This window comes from Saccopteryx bilineata, chromosome 3, assembly GCF_036850765.1.
Source record: "Saccopteryx bilineata isolate mSacBil1 chromosome 3, mSacBil1_pri_phased_curated, whole genome shotgun sequence".
In the NCBI taxonomy this organism is placed as follows: Eukaryota; Metazoa; Chordata; class Mammalia; order Chiroptera; family Emballonuridae; genus Saccopteryx; species Saccopteryx bilineata.
Genome location: NC_089492.1, coordinates 99,131,996 through 99,144,999, shown reverse-complemented (window position 1 = coordinate 99,144,999; position 13,004 = coordinate 99,131,996). Strand labels below are relative to the sequence as shown.

At 45.8% G+C, this 13,004-nt stretch overlaps 1 protein-coding gene across 2 annotated transcripts in view; it reads left to right on the top strand.

Moving 5' to 3' along the window:
* Positions 1-3,439: 3,439 nt before the first annotated feature.
* KCNG3 (potassium voltage-gated channel modifier subfamily G member 3) overlaps positions 3,440-13,004 on the top strand; it is a 33,465-nt gene continuing 23,900 nt past the window's right edge. Inside the window, exon 1 of one of the 2 annotated variants that reach the window (XM_066266999.1) lies at positions 3,440-4,547. In XM_066266999.1, the coding sequence (XP_066123096.1) occupies positions 3,916-4,547 (632 nt within the window). In that variant the 5' untranslated portion in view covers positions 3,440-3,915. Of the gene's footprint in view, positions 4,581-13,004 lie in introns of both variants that reach the window. The other variant, XM_066266998.1, reaches the window with a different exon arrangement.

Genomic DNA, 13,004 nt, shown 5'->3' with positions numbered 1-13,004 from the left:
TGGTTTTGCATCTCATTTGCATAATTGAACAACTTTCTTTGACTTGTTTGCTTTTCTGATGTTCTTGTTTAATAAAAAAAAAAAGTTTTTATCGCTTTATATTCATTTTGAAATCCCCTAATTTTGTGAGCAGTATATTATAATCCTGTAGATCTATAGACCTTTTTGGTTTTCAAAACTGGGGAATGACTTGATTAAAATTAACAGAAGGAAGGGCTGTCTGGTGGCATAATACAGGATTCACAGAAGGAGTGCTGAATGATCAGATAGAAAGTTGTGGTAGCAATGCGGGCTCTGGAGATAGAATGACTAGAGTTTGAAACTAGAAAACCTGGTTCCAGTCTGTCTCTACCATGATACTGCTGGCTGGGATACCTCAGGCAAGTTAACAACCACATCTCTGAAGCCTCCTTAATCCACCCTAAATAATGGGTTGATAAATTGAGATGACAAAATTTCTTGGTTCTTCTAAATGATCATATCCTCCCTGATGCCTTTATATTTTAATGCATTCTAAAGATTTATATATGAAGACCCTAAATATAATCCAGAACCAGCAAAGAATTTAGACTTCATAATTCTTAACACAGTCTTCTTTTCGGAGCACGAAAGACTAGAATTGTTTTTAAGAATGCTTTCTAAACTAAACAAGCCAATTGTTTCTACATCTTACTGTTCTCTTTGTTTAAGAAAATGGTTTGGGTATTGTTGCTGTAGCAGTGGTTGATGAATCAAACAGGAATATTACTCTTGAAACAAATAAAATGATTTAAACCCATCTCTAAGAAATTTTATGAAAATATACCTAGGAGGCACAAATTATATTGCCCTCGCATTCATTTGTTTTCCGAACTCAAATTTAATTTAAAATGTAATATTTCTTTAACTGGTTCAATCAACAGATTTTTAAAGGGATTCTAGATAGAGACCACAGGAAATAAATACAGTAATGTTAGAGCAAACAATCAACAAAATAGTTGTTCTGTGGCCTGTGATGCTTCTAGAAAGTATTTTTAACAACTCCCTGAGGAATTGGCTGTTGGTGTGAAGTCAGGCTCTTTTCTCACATCTGCAAACTTTTCTCCATCCTCACATCCTATAACAAATCCATTTCCAAGTCCTGCTGAGACCCTGGTCTCAGTGTTTCCTTTCTCATCTACAAAGACTTGGGAGTGGGTTTCTCGTTCCTGGGTTGCAGAAATGGACTTCTCCTTAGGATAACCCAAAAGGCAAAGGAATCTTCCTGAAATAAAGCTTTTCACCAAGCTTTCATAAAACCTTCTGGGATCCCATTGCTTATAGGATGAAATAGAAATTCTGCATTTGGGATCCCCATCCTTTCAGCCAAGCAAATGCATTCCCTTTCTTTAGACTTGAATCCTTCACATTTGAGAGTCTTCTTGGAATGCTCTGTTCTTTCTCTCTGCCAGCTCATGACCATCGCCTCCTTTGATTCTATCTTGAAACTCACTTCCTTCAGGATGTTCTCCTGGTGTAGTAGCTACTTAGCAAATCAACAACTGCTTTTGAGCTCTTTATCACATTAAGTGCTTTTAAGATAAATTATCCAAGTCTAGGGGTAAACAACTTAGATTATCATTTTTTAAGAAACTGCCTACCCATAAACTTGAAAAAAAAGAGAGAGGAAAAAAATAAAAGAAAACCACGCAAACAAAATACACTGCTCACAAAAATTAGGGAGTAATTCAAAATGAATATGGAGTTATAAAATATCCCCTAATTTTTGTGAGCAGTCTAGAAACAGAATCATAGATACAGAGAACAGACTGACAGCTGTCCGAGAGGAGGAAGGTTGAGGGGCTGGATGAAAAAGGTGAAGGGATTGTGGGGGGGGGGGGGGACCATGTAGATAGAGGCAACAGTATGGTGATTGACAGAGGGAAAGGTGCTAGGGAGAGATGGAAGAGGGCAAATGCGGGATAAGTAGTTGCGGGAAGAGACTGTATTTGGGTGGTGAGTGCAGGGTGCAGTATGCAGATGATGTACTGAGTTGTACACTGGAAACCTCTACGGTTTTGTTAACCAATGCCACCTCAATGAATTCAATTTTTTAAAAAAAACACCCAGTGATTTTTTTTTTTTTTTTTACTTGGTGAGAGAGAGCATTTCAATGTTTAGGTTTCTGGTTTTTCGCTAGGAATCCATACTAGACTAAGAGCAAAATGACTCTTTTTGGTGACCTCTAGTGGGCACGAGACAATCCTACAAAATTATGAAAGTGAAGGGCAAAGCAAAACCCTTCTCAGCTGGGTTACTCTCAGGTCAGTTGACCGCATCCCACCCAGCTCCACCCTTACTTTTTCTTCCAGTAATTGTTTTGCATTTAACACAGTTTGCCTTACGACTCACCTGTTTTACTTCTGCGCGGGCTAGGCTGTTAGTGTCAGATGTCGTGTGAATTGTTGGTAGCACTTTAAAATAATCCCTGCCAAATGGAACCCACTGCCTGGGTATTGACCAGAGCAAAGCACTGGGCAGTTCGCTCTGCGGAGTCTTAAGTGGCTCTTAAAGCTCCGAGGGCCCGTGCTGCAGCCGGCTTGGGGGTGCACGGGGGGCAATCAAGACTTTATGAAAAGGAGGATGCAGACGAAGGCAACGAGCAATTCTGTTCTCGCCAGTGGCAAGGCAATTCTCCCCAGACTTTCATCTTACTCCACAGGAAGAGTCACGATGAGGTCCAGGCGCACTACACGTAGGCACCGCGCCCTCTTAGAAATAGTGCCCCAGAAAGTGGGGGCTAGGGTCGCTCTCCTCCGGTGGAGGGTGGAACCGAGGTTGGATGCTGGGGTGTGAGGCCGCCTTCGGAGCACACGGTACGTGATCTCCTCGCTGGGAGAGAAGAGCAAAGTCTTCAAGAAAAGCAGTTGCTGGAGTGCCTTCTCTGAGAAACCCTTTGGGCGGTCTCAGAAGCACGGCTGGGTTCTGGATAGTTTATGGAAGAAGCTCTCCAAGCGCCGTCTGTCCCCGCCCCTCAAATCCTGCACCCCAGTCTTCACCCCTCCTTACCATACTGTCGCCTCCCTTTGGGGGGCTGTTAAAAGGGCCCTTGGGAGCTGTCCAAGTCATCCTGATGGCCCGGGTCGGGACGCGGGAGCCGGCACCCCGGCTGTGGGGCTTGGCTCACCCCCCTCCACCCGGGGGCTCCCCGTTTCTCACCTCCCCGCCTTGTGGACCCCTCCCGGCCACTGCGGGAGCGGAGGACGGCGTCACGAGGCGGGGAGCCCGAGGTCCAGGGCGGGGCACCGGGGAATCCCAGCCCGAGCGAGCCCGGGAGGTGCGGGCGCGGGTGGGAAGAGGAAGGCGGCGCGCACTGGGAGGTGAGCCGAGTGGAGCCGGGAGCTGAGGAGGCCCCGCCCCCGCCTCTCCGAGCCGGCTCCTCACCGCCAGCAAAACCGCTCACTTTGCTTCTTGCCTCTGGACGGCGGAGGGGCGGTTGCCACATCCACGGCCGGAGGGAGCGCCGGGGACCGGGAATCATCCCGCACCAGATTTCCCTCTTGCCGCCCGCACCCCTCAGGGAGGACAGCTCCCCTGCCTTGAAGAGGACATCCCTGCCTTGGAGGGGGCAACCCCCGGGCGCGAGGGGCGGCGGTGCTGACAGCCTCGGTCTCCGCCAGTGGGACGCAGAGCTGGCGCCAGAGGGGAGTCTCCGTACACCTGCAGGTGCTGCCGCGCGAAGGGAGTGTCGCTAGGAGCGACGCTGGGCTGCCGTGGAGGCTAGAGCCGAGGGATCTTCGGGCCAGCGAACGCCGGAAGCGGAGCGGGGAGGCAGAGTGGGCCACAGTCCGCGGGCCCCGACGGCGCGCTCCCGGGTCGGCCAACGTCAGACAGACCCCGCGCGGAGGCTGGGGGGCGGCGGCGCCCTCGGGCCTAGGGGCTTCGGGGCAGCCAGCCATGACCTTCGGGCGCAGCGGGGCGGCTTCGGTGGTGCTAAACGTGGGCGGCGCCCGGTACTCGATGTCCCGGGAGCTGCTGAAGGACTTCCCGCTACGCCGCGTGAGCCGGCTGCACGGCTGCCGCTCGGAGCGCGATGTGCTCGAGGTGTGCGACGACTACGACCGCGAGCGCAACGAGTACTTCTTCGACCGGCACTCGGAGGCCTTCGGCTTCATCCTGCTCTACGTGCGTGGCCACGGCAAGCTGCGGTTCGCGCCGCGGATGTGCGAGCTCTCCTTCTACAACGAGATGATCTACTGGGGCCTGGAGGGTGCACACCTCGAGTACTGCTGCCAGCGCCGCCTCGACGACCGCATGTCCGATACCTACACCTTCTACTCCGCCGACGAGCCGGGCGCGCTGGGCCGCGACGAGGCACGACCCGGCGGGGCGGAGGCAGCCCCCTCCCGGCGCTGGCTGGAGCGCATGCGGCGGACCTTCGAGGAGCCCACGTCGTCTCTGGCCGCGCAGATCCTGGCTAGCGTGTCGGTAGTGTTCGTGATCGTGTCCATGGTGGTGTTGTGCGCTAGCACACTGCCCGACTGGCGCGCCGCAGCAGCCGACAATCGCAGCCTGGATGACCGGAGCAGGTACTCCGCCGTCCCTGGGAGGGAGCCCTCCGGGTAGGACGCACTGCTTCTTTGCCCGTTGCGTCCGTCCTGTCACGTCTGTCCGTCCAGTCCGTCGGTCCGTCTCTGTCCTGTCTGCCTCTGGGCGACTGAGTCAGTCTCGATTCTGGGCCCAGCGAAGCTTCAGGCGTAGCCAGCTAGGGACCCGCTGGTCCTCACTCCCGACCCTTATTTTCCTGGCACAAGCCGGCTCTGGTCCATAAACTAGACACCCCTCTCTTGGACGAATCTCCGGGCATGGGGAGGGGCGGACATAGACAAACCTCCCGTCCTTGTAGTATACTTTTGAGCAATTAGCGACCGGTTAATTAGATTTCTCTAGTTTCATTGGTAGTATTCAACTGTTTAAAATTGAACTAAGAGCAGTTTGAATTATTTGCCAATTTTTGGTGGTGTTTGAAAAGACAAAGTCTGGTTATTGTGAATGTGGTCTGCTATGCACTGCCCACACATTCTATACACAGTGCATAATATGTACTGTAATGGAATTGTTTGTGTCATAAAGGAGATTAACTTAACGGTAGGCTCTAAGTAATGGATGTTTGTGCTCTTTTTCTCTCCTTTTTCCTACAAAATATGGAATTAGCAAAGCACCTGCCCACCGGTTGGTACCAAAGATTTACACTGTGTCATTAACAGGAATCTGCAGTATGGGGAGGGATAAAACCATTACCTTGGGAGAGGAGAAGAATCTAAACTGCCCTCAATCCAGAAACCGTATTTGAGTAGATAATATTTTTTTTCACTTTACTAGGATGAAAGGAAAATATTTAAATCTTTCCTTAGATCATTCTCACCTGAGTAAAGTTAGACTTTCAAGGGAGATAGACTGTTTGGGCACAAATACAAATTGCCTTTTTTTTTTTTTTTTGGTCTTACCTTTGATACTGTTTTAAGATTCCCCTTCATTCATTTTTTTAAACTTTTTTTTTTTTTAATCTTTTTTTTTTTGAATATCCACTACTTTTTTTTATTTTTATTTATTTTTTATTCATTTTAGAGAGGAGAGGGAGATACAGAGAGAGAGAGAGAGAGGAGAGACAGAGAGAGAGAAGGGGGGGAGGAGCTGGAAGCATCAACTCCCATATGTGCCTTGACCAGGCAAGCCCAGGGTTTCGAACCAGCGACCTCAGCATTTCCAGGTCGACGCTTTATCCACTGCGCCACCACAGGTCAGGCTCATTCATTTTTTTAAATTAGGCTGCGCCAGATAATCTTTTCCTGATAGGCACTTGCATGTTTTTAATGGTGTTATCTGCCTTGATATTGCAGTGGGTGTCTTCCACGTAATATTCTTCCTTTGGAAAGTAAAGATTATTATATAAATCTAAGAAATGAAATTGTCTAGTACCATGGAGTCCATTATTATTATTATTTTTGAATTGTATACTTTGATTTTAATTTATTGTGTTTACATAGATTCAGGTGTCCCACTGAATACATCCCCCCCACCCCTGTTCCCTCAACATTCCCCTTGCCCCCCTGCCCCCAATGGAGTCCATTATTGATATGCCATTTTGGCGTGAAATCCAAGACATGCTTTGGAAGGAAATTCATTAGGAAACTAATTTTGTTTAATGTATTAGGTTCTGAGTTTTCAATTTACTGATAAGAGTTAGTTATTTGGTACTACAACAGTACAATGAAATTAATTCATATACCTAAATAAATAAGTGCCCTTAATTCTTTCAGAGGGCCATAAAAAGTGCCCTTGAAGTAATTCACTAGTAATTGTAGAATTCTAAGGTTAATAAAGGTTTAAGCTACATTAGCAAAGGAAGCAGGAGAATTGAGTTATTAGTACAAATATTTAGGGGAGTTGGCTAAACCTGTATATAAGCAAAACCAGTCAAATAAGCTGAATAATAACTTGGGGGGATTGGGGGACTTTGGGGAGATGGGGAGGGCAGTGTGGAGATCGTTCATGTAAACCATTAGGAAAGAAATGGGAGACAAGAATAATAATTTGAGGGAGAGGGGGAGCAAAAAAGGAAGAAAGAAACAGATGGAAAAGAGGAAGACTGCAAAAGAAATAAAGGAAGAAGAAAAGAGTAATGCTTAATTTGTGTATATGTATTTTATGTTTATATATAATTACTCAAGTTAGAACTGTTTCCTAGATACGCAGATATTTCAGGCAATAGCATCTTTTTCTTGGCTTAATGGCCCAGTTTTAAGCTTTACTTGGATGGTAGGTATTTGAAAATCAGTATCTGTAATCCCAAACAGATCAACTGAAGGATGACTGAATGACTGAGGAGGCTGCACATTACAGAGGGAGCCACCCACTGGCCTCCCTCAATGGAGAGGGTCCCTAAGCTGGCACTTCAAGTATACCATACTCTCTCAACCCCTGCTTGCTTATGGTTGCTGAAATTAGTCTTTCTAAAACATCATTCTGATCATTGATCATATTTGGCATCTACCAAATAAAGTCAAAACTTCTTTCTTGGCCTTCAAGTCTCTTTATGTCACAATTTGCCATTCTTGGCTTAGCCCATTGTAATTTACAGGCATCTTGTGAGTAACTGTTGTGTTCAAGGCACTGTTGGTATTCTAAATACTGTATTTTTTAAAATGGTGTCAAGTTGGTGATGTAGGAATGGGAGGTACAACTGATCAACAATTGAATTCTTCTGAGAAGGCCTTCAAGGTGTGGGTAGATGGAAACAAGCCATCCCTGGAAGGTTGCAGAGGTTGTACACTACCCAACACTGGCAGAGGGTACCATTTATGTAAACTGTACTTTACACCTGACCAGTGGCAGCGCAATGGAGGATAGAACATTGACCTGAGATGCTGAGGTCCCAGGTTCGAAATCCCAAGGTCACCAGCAGGCTCACCAGCCCTGAGCACGGAGTCACCAGCTTGAGCATGGGATCTTAGACATGATCCCATGGTCGTTGGCTTGAGCCTAAGGTGGCTGGCTTGAGCAAGGGGTCACTGACTCAGCTGGAGCTCCTCAGTCAAGGCACATACAAGAAACTATCAATGAACAACTAATATGCTGCAACTACAAGTTGATGCTTCTTATCTGCCACCCCCCCTCAAAAAAACTAACAATAAGAGAAAACTGTAGTGTTTGCAACTTGCACAACCATGTGTGCTCCACCTGGGGACAAAAATGAGTATTTTCCAGGCATGGGCATAGGCTTGAAATTTGTATGTTATGTTAAGTGGGTAGGAGTTCAGTGGTGGAGTGAGAGATGGATAGAAAGCAAATGTTAGAAGGCCTGGAACAAGAGAGAGAATAATTTTTATTTGCAAGCAGTGTTTACCCATTGGTGGGTTTGGGGTGAAAGGGTTATGCATGTAATATAATGTCGTGAGTTGTGCACTGTGAATTTGAGATGGGGGAGACTGGAAACAGGAGATTGAGTTTAGAGATCTATCCAGAGGTAAGGAAAGAGAGCTTGGATTGCTTTGAGGTGGCGAGAATAGAGAAGAAATGACAATTCTGGGAGATATTAGGATGAATTAAAATTAATCCAGGGCATTGGAAGGATACAGGCTCAGGGACTGATTAAATAGATTTCCAGGAGCTAGGAGCACTTCCACCACGTGCAGGCTCCATTTGTCCAGACTGGCCTGCTCGCTTGGTCCCAGACCATCCGACTGTCCCTTTCTGTGCATTCCCTTGCCTATTGAAAGTGGATCATACATCAAGCCCAACTCAGATTCTATTTCTCTTTTGAAGCCTTTTCTGATTACCCTAGTAAATGTGATTTTCCTCCTGAATTTCTTGAGGGATTGCTTACTTGTGCTACTTATTTGGCATCTATAATATCCTTCCTTGAATGGTCATTATTTTTTTATATAAACATGTCCTAGCTCCTAAACTAGATGAGCTGAAAAGCCCTAGAAGGCAGCTAAATTCTCTTATACTATTTATTATGATAGCATCTTCTAGAAAAAAATGATTATTCCTGCACAATAAATATCTGCTGTTTATATTACATTTCAGAATAAAACCTTCCAGGAATATATCTTCTCTTGCAGAGATTGAAGAGCTGTGTGGGGTAAAGCTGTGGTCTTCAGGTGGCAAAACTCTTAGTTGATATGAAAAGCAATCAATGAATAACTAAAGTGCCGCAACTGCGAGTTAATGCTTCTCATCTCCCTCTCCCCAAAAAAAGTAAAAATAAAAAAATAAACTGTAGTGTTCGCAACCTGTACAATCATGTGCCCTATTAAATCAAGGAACAATTATTTATGAAGTACCTATTGTGCAAAAAGAATAAAGATAATAAGATATTTTTTTGACTTCTGAAGTTTTGGAATGGCACACAATCTGAAATTTCGAAGTAATCTTGAGAGGTTTTCCAAATCAATAATTTGAAAATTTTTTGTGTATGGATACGATCTTTATTTTATTTTTTTTTAATTTATTGATTTTAGAGAGAGAGGAAGGGGAAGAGAGAGAGACATTGATTTGTTGTCCCACTCATTTATGCCATTCAGTGGTTGATTTTTGTATGTGCCCTGGTGGAGGATCAAACCCACATCCTTGATACAGCAGGACAATGCTCTAACCAACTGAGCTACCTGGCCAGGGCCTGGATATGATCTTTTAAATTGATTTGTTTTAGATGGTTAATAATCATATAAATGATATTCAGAGTCCAAAAGCTACAAAAGCAAGTCTTTCTCCATTATCCAACCATTCAGTTATTTTCCTAGATATAACCAAAGTTAAAGTATTTTCTGTCATTTCAAAGACATTTTATATAAGGATATGGCATATGTGTTTTTTTTGTTTGTTTGTTTGTTTGTTTTCTTCATTTTTCTGAAGCTGGAAACAGGGAGAGACAGTCAGACAGACTCCCGCATGCACCCGACTGGGATCCACCCGGCACGCCCACCAGGGGCGATGCTCTGCCCACCAGGGGGCGATGCTCTGCCCATCCTGGGCGTCGCCATGTTGCGACCAGAGCCACTCTAGCGCCTGGGGCAGAGGCCACAGAGCCATCCCCAGCGCCCGGGCCATCTTTGCTCCAGTGGAGCCTTGGCTGCGGGAGGGGAAGAAAGAGAGGGGAAAGCGCGGCGGAGGGGTGGAGAAGCAAATGGGCGCTTCTCCTGTGTGCCCTGACCGGGAATCGAACCCGGGTCCTCCACATGCTAGGCCGACGCTCTACCGCTGATATGGCATATGTTTTTTAAAAAGCTGTCCTGAAACTTGCTTTATTAACTAACCAACATGTCACAGAGATTGTTCCATATGAGTAAAGAGTTGCCTGATTCTTTTATGCAGTTGTGTAATATTTCTTTGTATGGAATAATTTCTGGACATTTATATTGTTTCTTATTTGTAGGATATGCTGTAGTAAATATCTTTGTGGGTATGCATTATTTTGCTTTTATGAAACTATATCCATAGGCTAAATTCCTGAATAAAAGTCAGAGCATGTACACTTTTAATTTTTACAGATAATTTCAAATTGCTCTCCAAAAAGATTGCATCAGTTTACACTCTCACCAGCAGTGTGTGAGGGAGCATGTTTCTTCATAATCTACAAAGTGTTAATTGCACCTTTATTTTTTTATTTATTCATTTTAGAGAGAGGGAGAGAGAGAGAGAGAGAGAGAGAGAGAGAAGGGGGGAGGAGCCGGAAGCATCAACTCTCATATGTGCCTTGACCAGGGAAGCTCACGATTTCAAACCGGTGACTTCAGTGTTCCAGGTCGTTGCTTTATCCACTGCGCCACCACAGGTCAGGCTAATTGCACCTTTAATTTTTTTTTTAATTTAGAAAATTAAATTTAATGGGGTGACATTGATCAGTAAGAGTACATAAGACCCTGGCTGGTTGGCTCAGCGGTAGAGCGTCGGCCTGGCGTGCGGGGGACCCGGGTTGATTCCCGGCCAGGGCACATAGGAGAAGCGCCCATTTGCTTCTCCACCCCACCCCCACCCCCCTTCCTCTCTGTCTCTCTCTTCCCCTCCTGCAGCCAAGGCTCCATTGGAGCAAGGATGGCCCGGGCGCTGGGGATGGCTCCTTGGCCTCTGCCCCAGGCGCTAGAGTGGCTCTGGTTGCGGCAGAGTGACGCCCCCGGAGGGGCAGAGCATCGCCCCCTGGTGGGCAGAATGTCGCCCCTGGTGGGCGTGCCGGGTGGATCCCGGTCGGGCGCATGCGGGAGTCTGTCTGTCTCTCCCCGTTTCCAGCTTCGGAAAAACGCAAAAAAAAAAAAAAAGACAGATAAACATTTCTATAGCATATGAACTATTGATTATGTTGTGTACCCATCACCCAAAGTCAAATCATTTTCCGTCACTGTATATTTATCCCTTTTTATTCTCTTTCTTCCACTCCCTTCCCCACTGCACCTTTACTCTTGGTCATGCTGAAAGGTGAAAAAGGCTATCTAGTAGCTTTAATTTGTTTTTGCTTTATTTTGAGTAAAAATTGCTTGTCTTTACTGACCAGGCGGCGGTGCGGTGAATAGAGAGAGCATCAGCCTGGGACACTGAGGACTCAGGTTCCAAACCCCAAGGTTGCCGGTTTGAGCGAAGGATCATAGACATGACCCCATAATCGCTGGCTTCAGCCCAAAGATCACTGGCTTGAGCCCAAGGTTGCTAGCTAGAGTAAGGGGTCACTGGCTTGGCTGGAGCCCCCTCCCTGCCCGCTGGTCAAGGCACATATGAGAAATCAATCAGTGAACAACTAAGATGCTGCAACTATGAATTGATGCTTCTCATCTCTCTCCCTACCTGTCTCTGTCTGTCTCTCTCTCTCTCTCAGAAAAAAAATTACCTTAACATATATTTAAGAATCCTTTATCTTTTTGGTGAGCTATTTTATCTTTTGCTCATTTTGGTCAATGATTTTTTTTAAAATTAAGAAATCAACCCTTTGTTTATGATAGGAATTGCAAATACTTTATTTTTTAATTTAGGACCCCATTAAAAGAAAAACATATTTGCCTACAACATAGTAGCTGTACTTTTAATATCTATTTATTGAGAAAAAATACATTAACGATTAAAAAATAATTGGATTCTAACCATTTGTCAACCATTCTTTGACTTCTGTGACTGTGCCAGACACTGGGGATACAGAAGCATATGACAGGGTTTCTGCTGCTTGCTTGGAGCCAGTGGACGAGAGGTGGCAGTGAGAGGGGGACAGACAACAAAGTCAGAAAGTAAGTAAGAATTTCAGAGAGTAAAAAAAAAAAGAGTCTAGAATACAGCAAGGGTGGTCCTTTGAATAGGATATGAGATGGTGACATGAGTTGAGACCTGAATTGTGACAAAGACCTGGCCTTGGAAGTGGGAGGGAAGAGTGTTTTGGACAGAGGGGACGGCAAATGCACAGGCTCTGAGATGGCAGTGAGCTCGGCTTGTCTATGGAACAGAAAAGGAAGGCTAGCATTTAGTCCGAGATAGTCCAAGATGGGAGAGGGGTAGATGAGGTTTGAAGGGGGCAGGGCCTGTGTGCCTCTGGGAAGGAGTTTGGATTTTATTCCAAGTGGGACAGCTAAGGATTTGGAAGGTTTTAAAGCAGAAGGAAGATATGATCTGATGTGTCTGTGTGTTTTTTACTGATTTTAGAGAGAGATGAAGAAAGAGGAAGAGAGAGAAAGAAACGTCGATTTTTTTGCTCTACTTTATTCATACATTCATTGGTTCTTCATACATTCTTGTATTGTGCCCAGCCTGGGGATTGAACCCACAACCTTTGCATATTGAAATGATGCTCTAATCAACTACCTACCTGGCCAGAGCTGCAAGACTGCTTATGTGTTTTATTTATATTTTTATTTATTGACTTTAGTGAGAGAGGAAGGGGGAGAGAGAGACAGGAACATCCATCTGTTCTTGTATGCGCCCTGACTGGGGATCAAAATGGCAACCTCTGTGCTTAGGGCAAACTCATTAGTCAACAGAGCCAAATATCAACAGTACAACGATTGAAATTTCTTTTGAGAGCCAATTTTTTTTTTTTTTCATTTTTTCTGAAGCTGGAAATGGGGAGAGACAGTCAGACAGACTCCCGCATGCGCCTGACCGGGATCCACCCGGCACGCCCACCAGGGGCGACGCTCTGCCCACCAGGGGGCGATAATCTGCCCATCCTGGGTGTCGCCATGTTGCGACCAGAGCCACTCTAGCGCCTGGGGCAGAGGCCACAGAGCCATCCCCAGCGCCCGGGCCATCTTTGCTCCAATGGAGCCTTGGCTGCGGGAGGGGAAGAGAGAGACAGAGAGGAAAGCGCGGCGGAGGGGTGGAGAAGCAAATGGGCGCTTCTCCTGTGTGCCCTGGCCGGGAATCGAACCCGGGTCCTCCGCACGCTAGGCCGACGCTCTACCGCTGAGCCAACCGGCAAGGGCCGAGAGCCAAATTTTTTAAACTTTTTTTTTTTTTTTTTTTTTTTTTTTTTAAATTTTATTTATTCATTTTAGAGAGGAGAGACA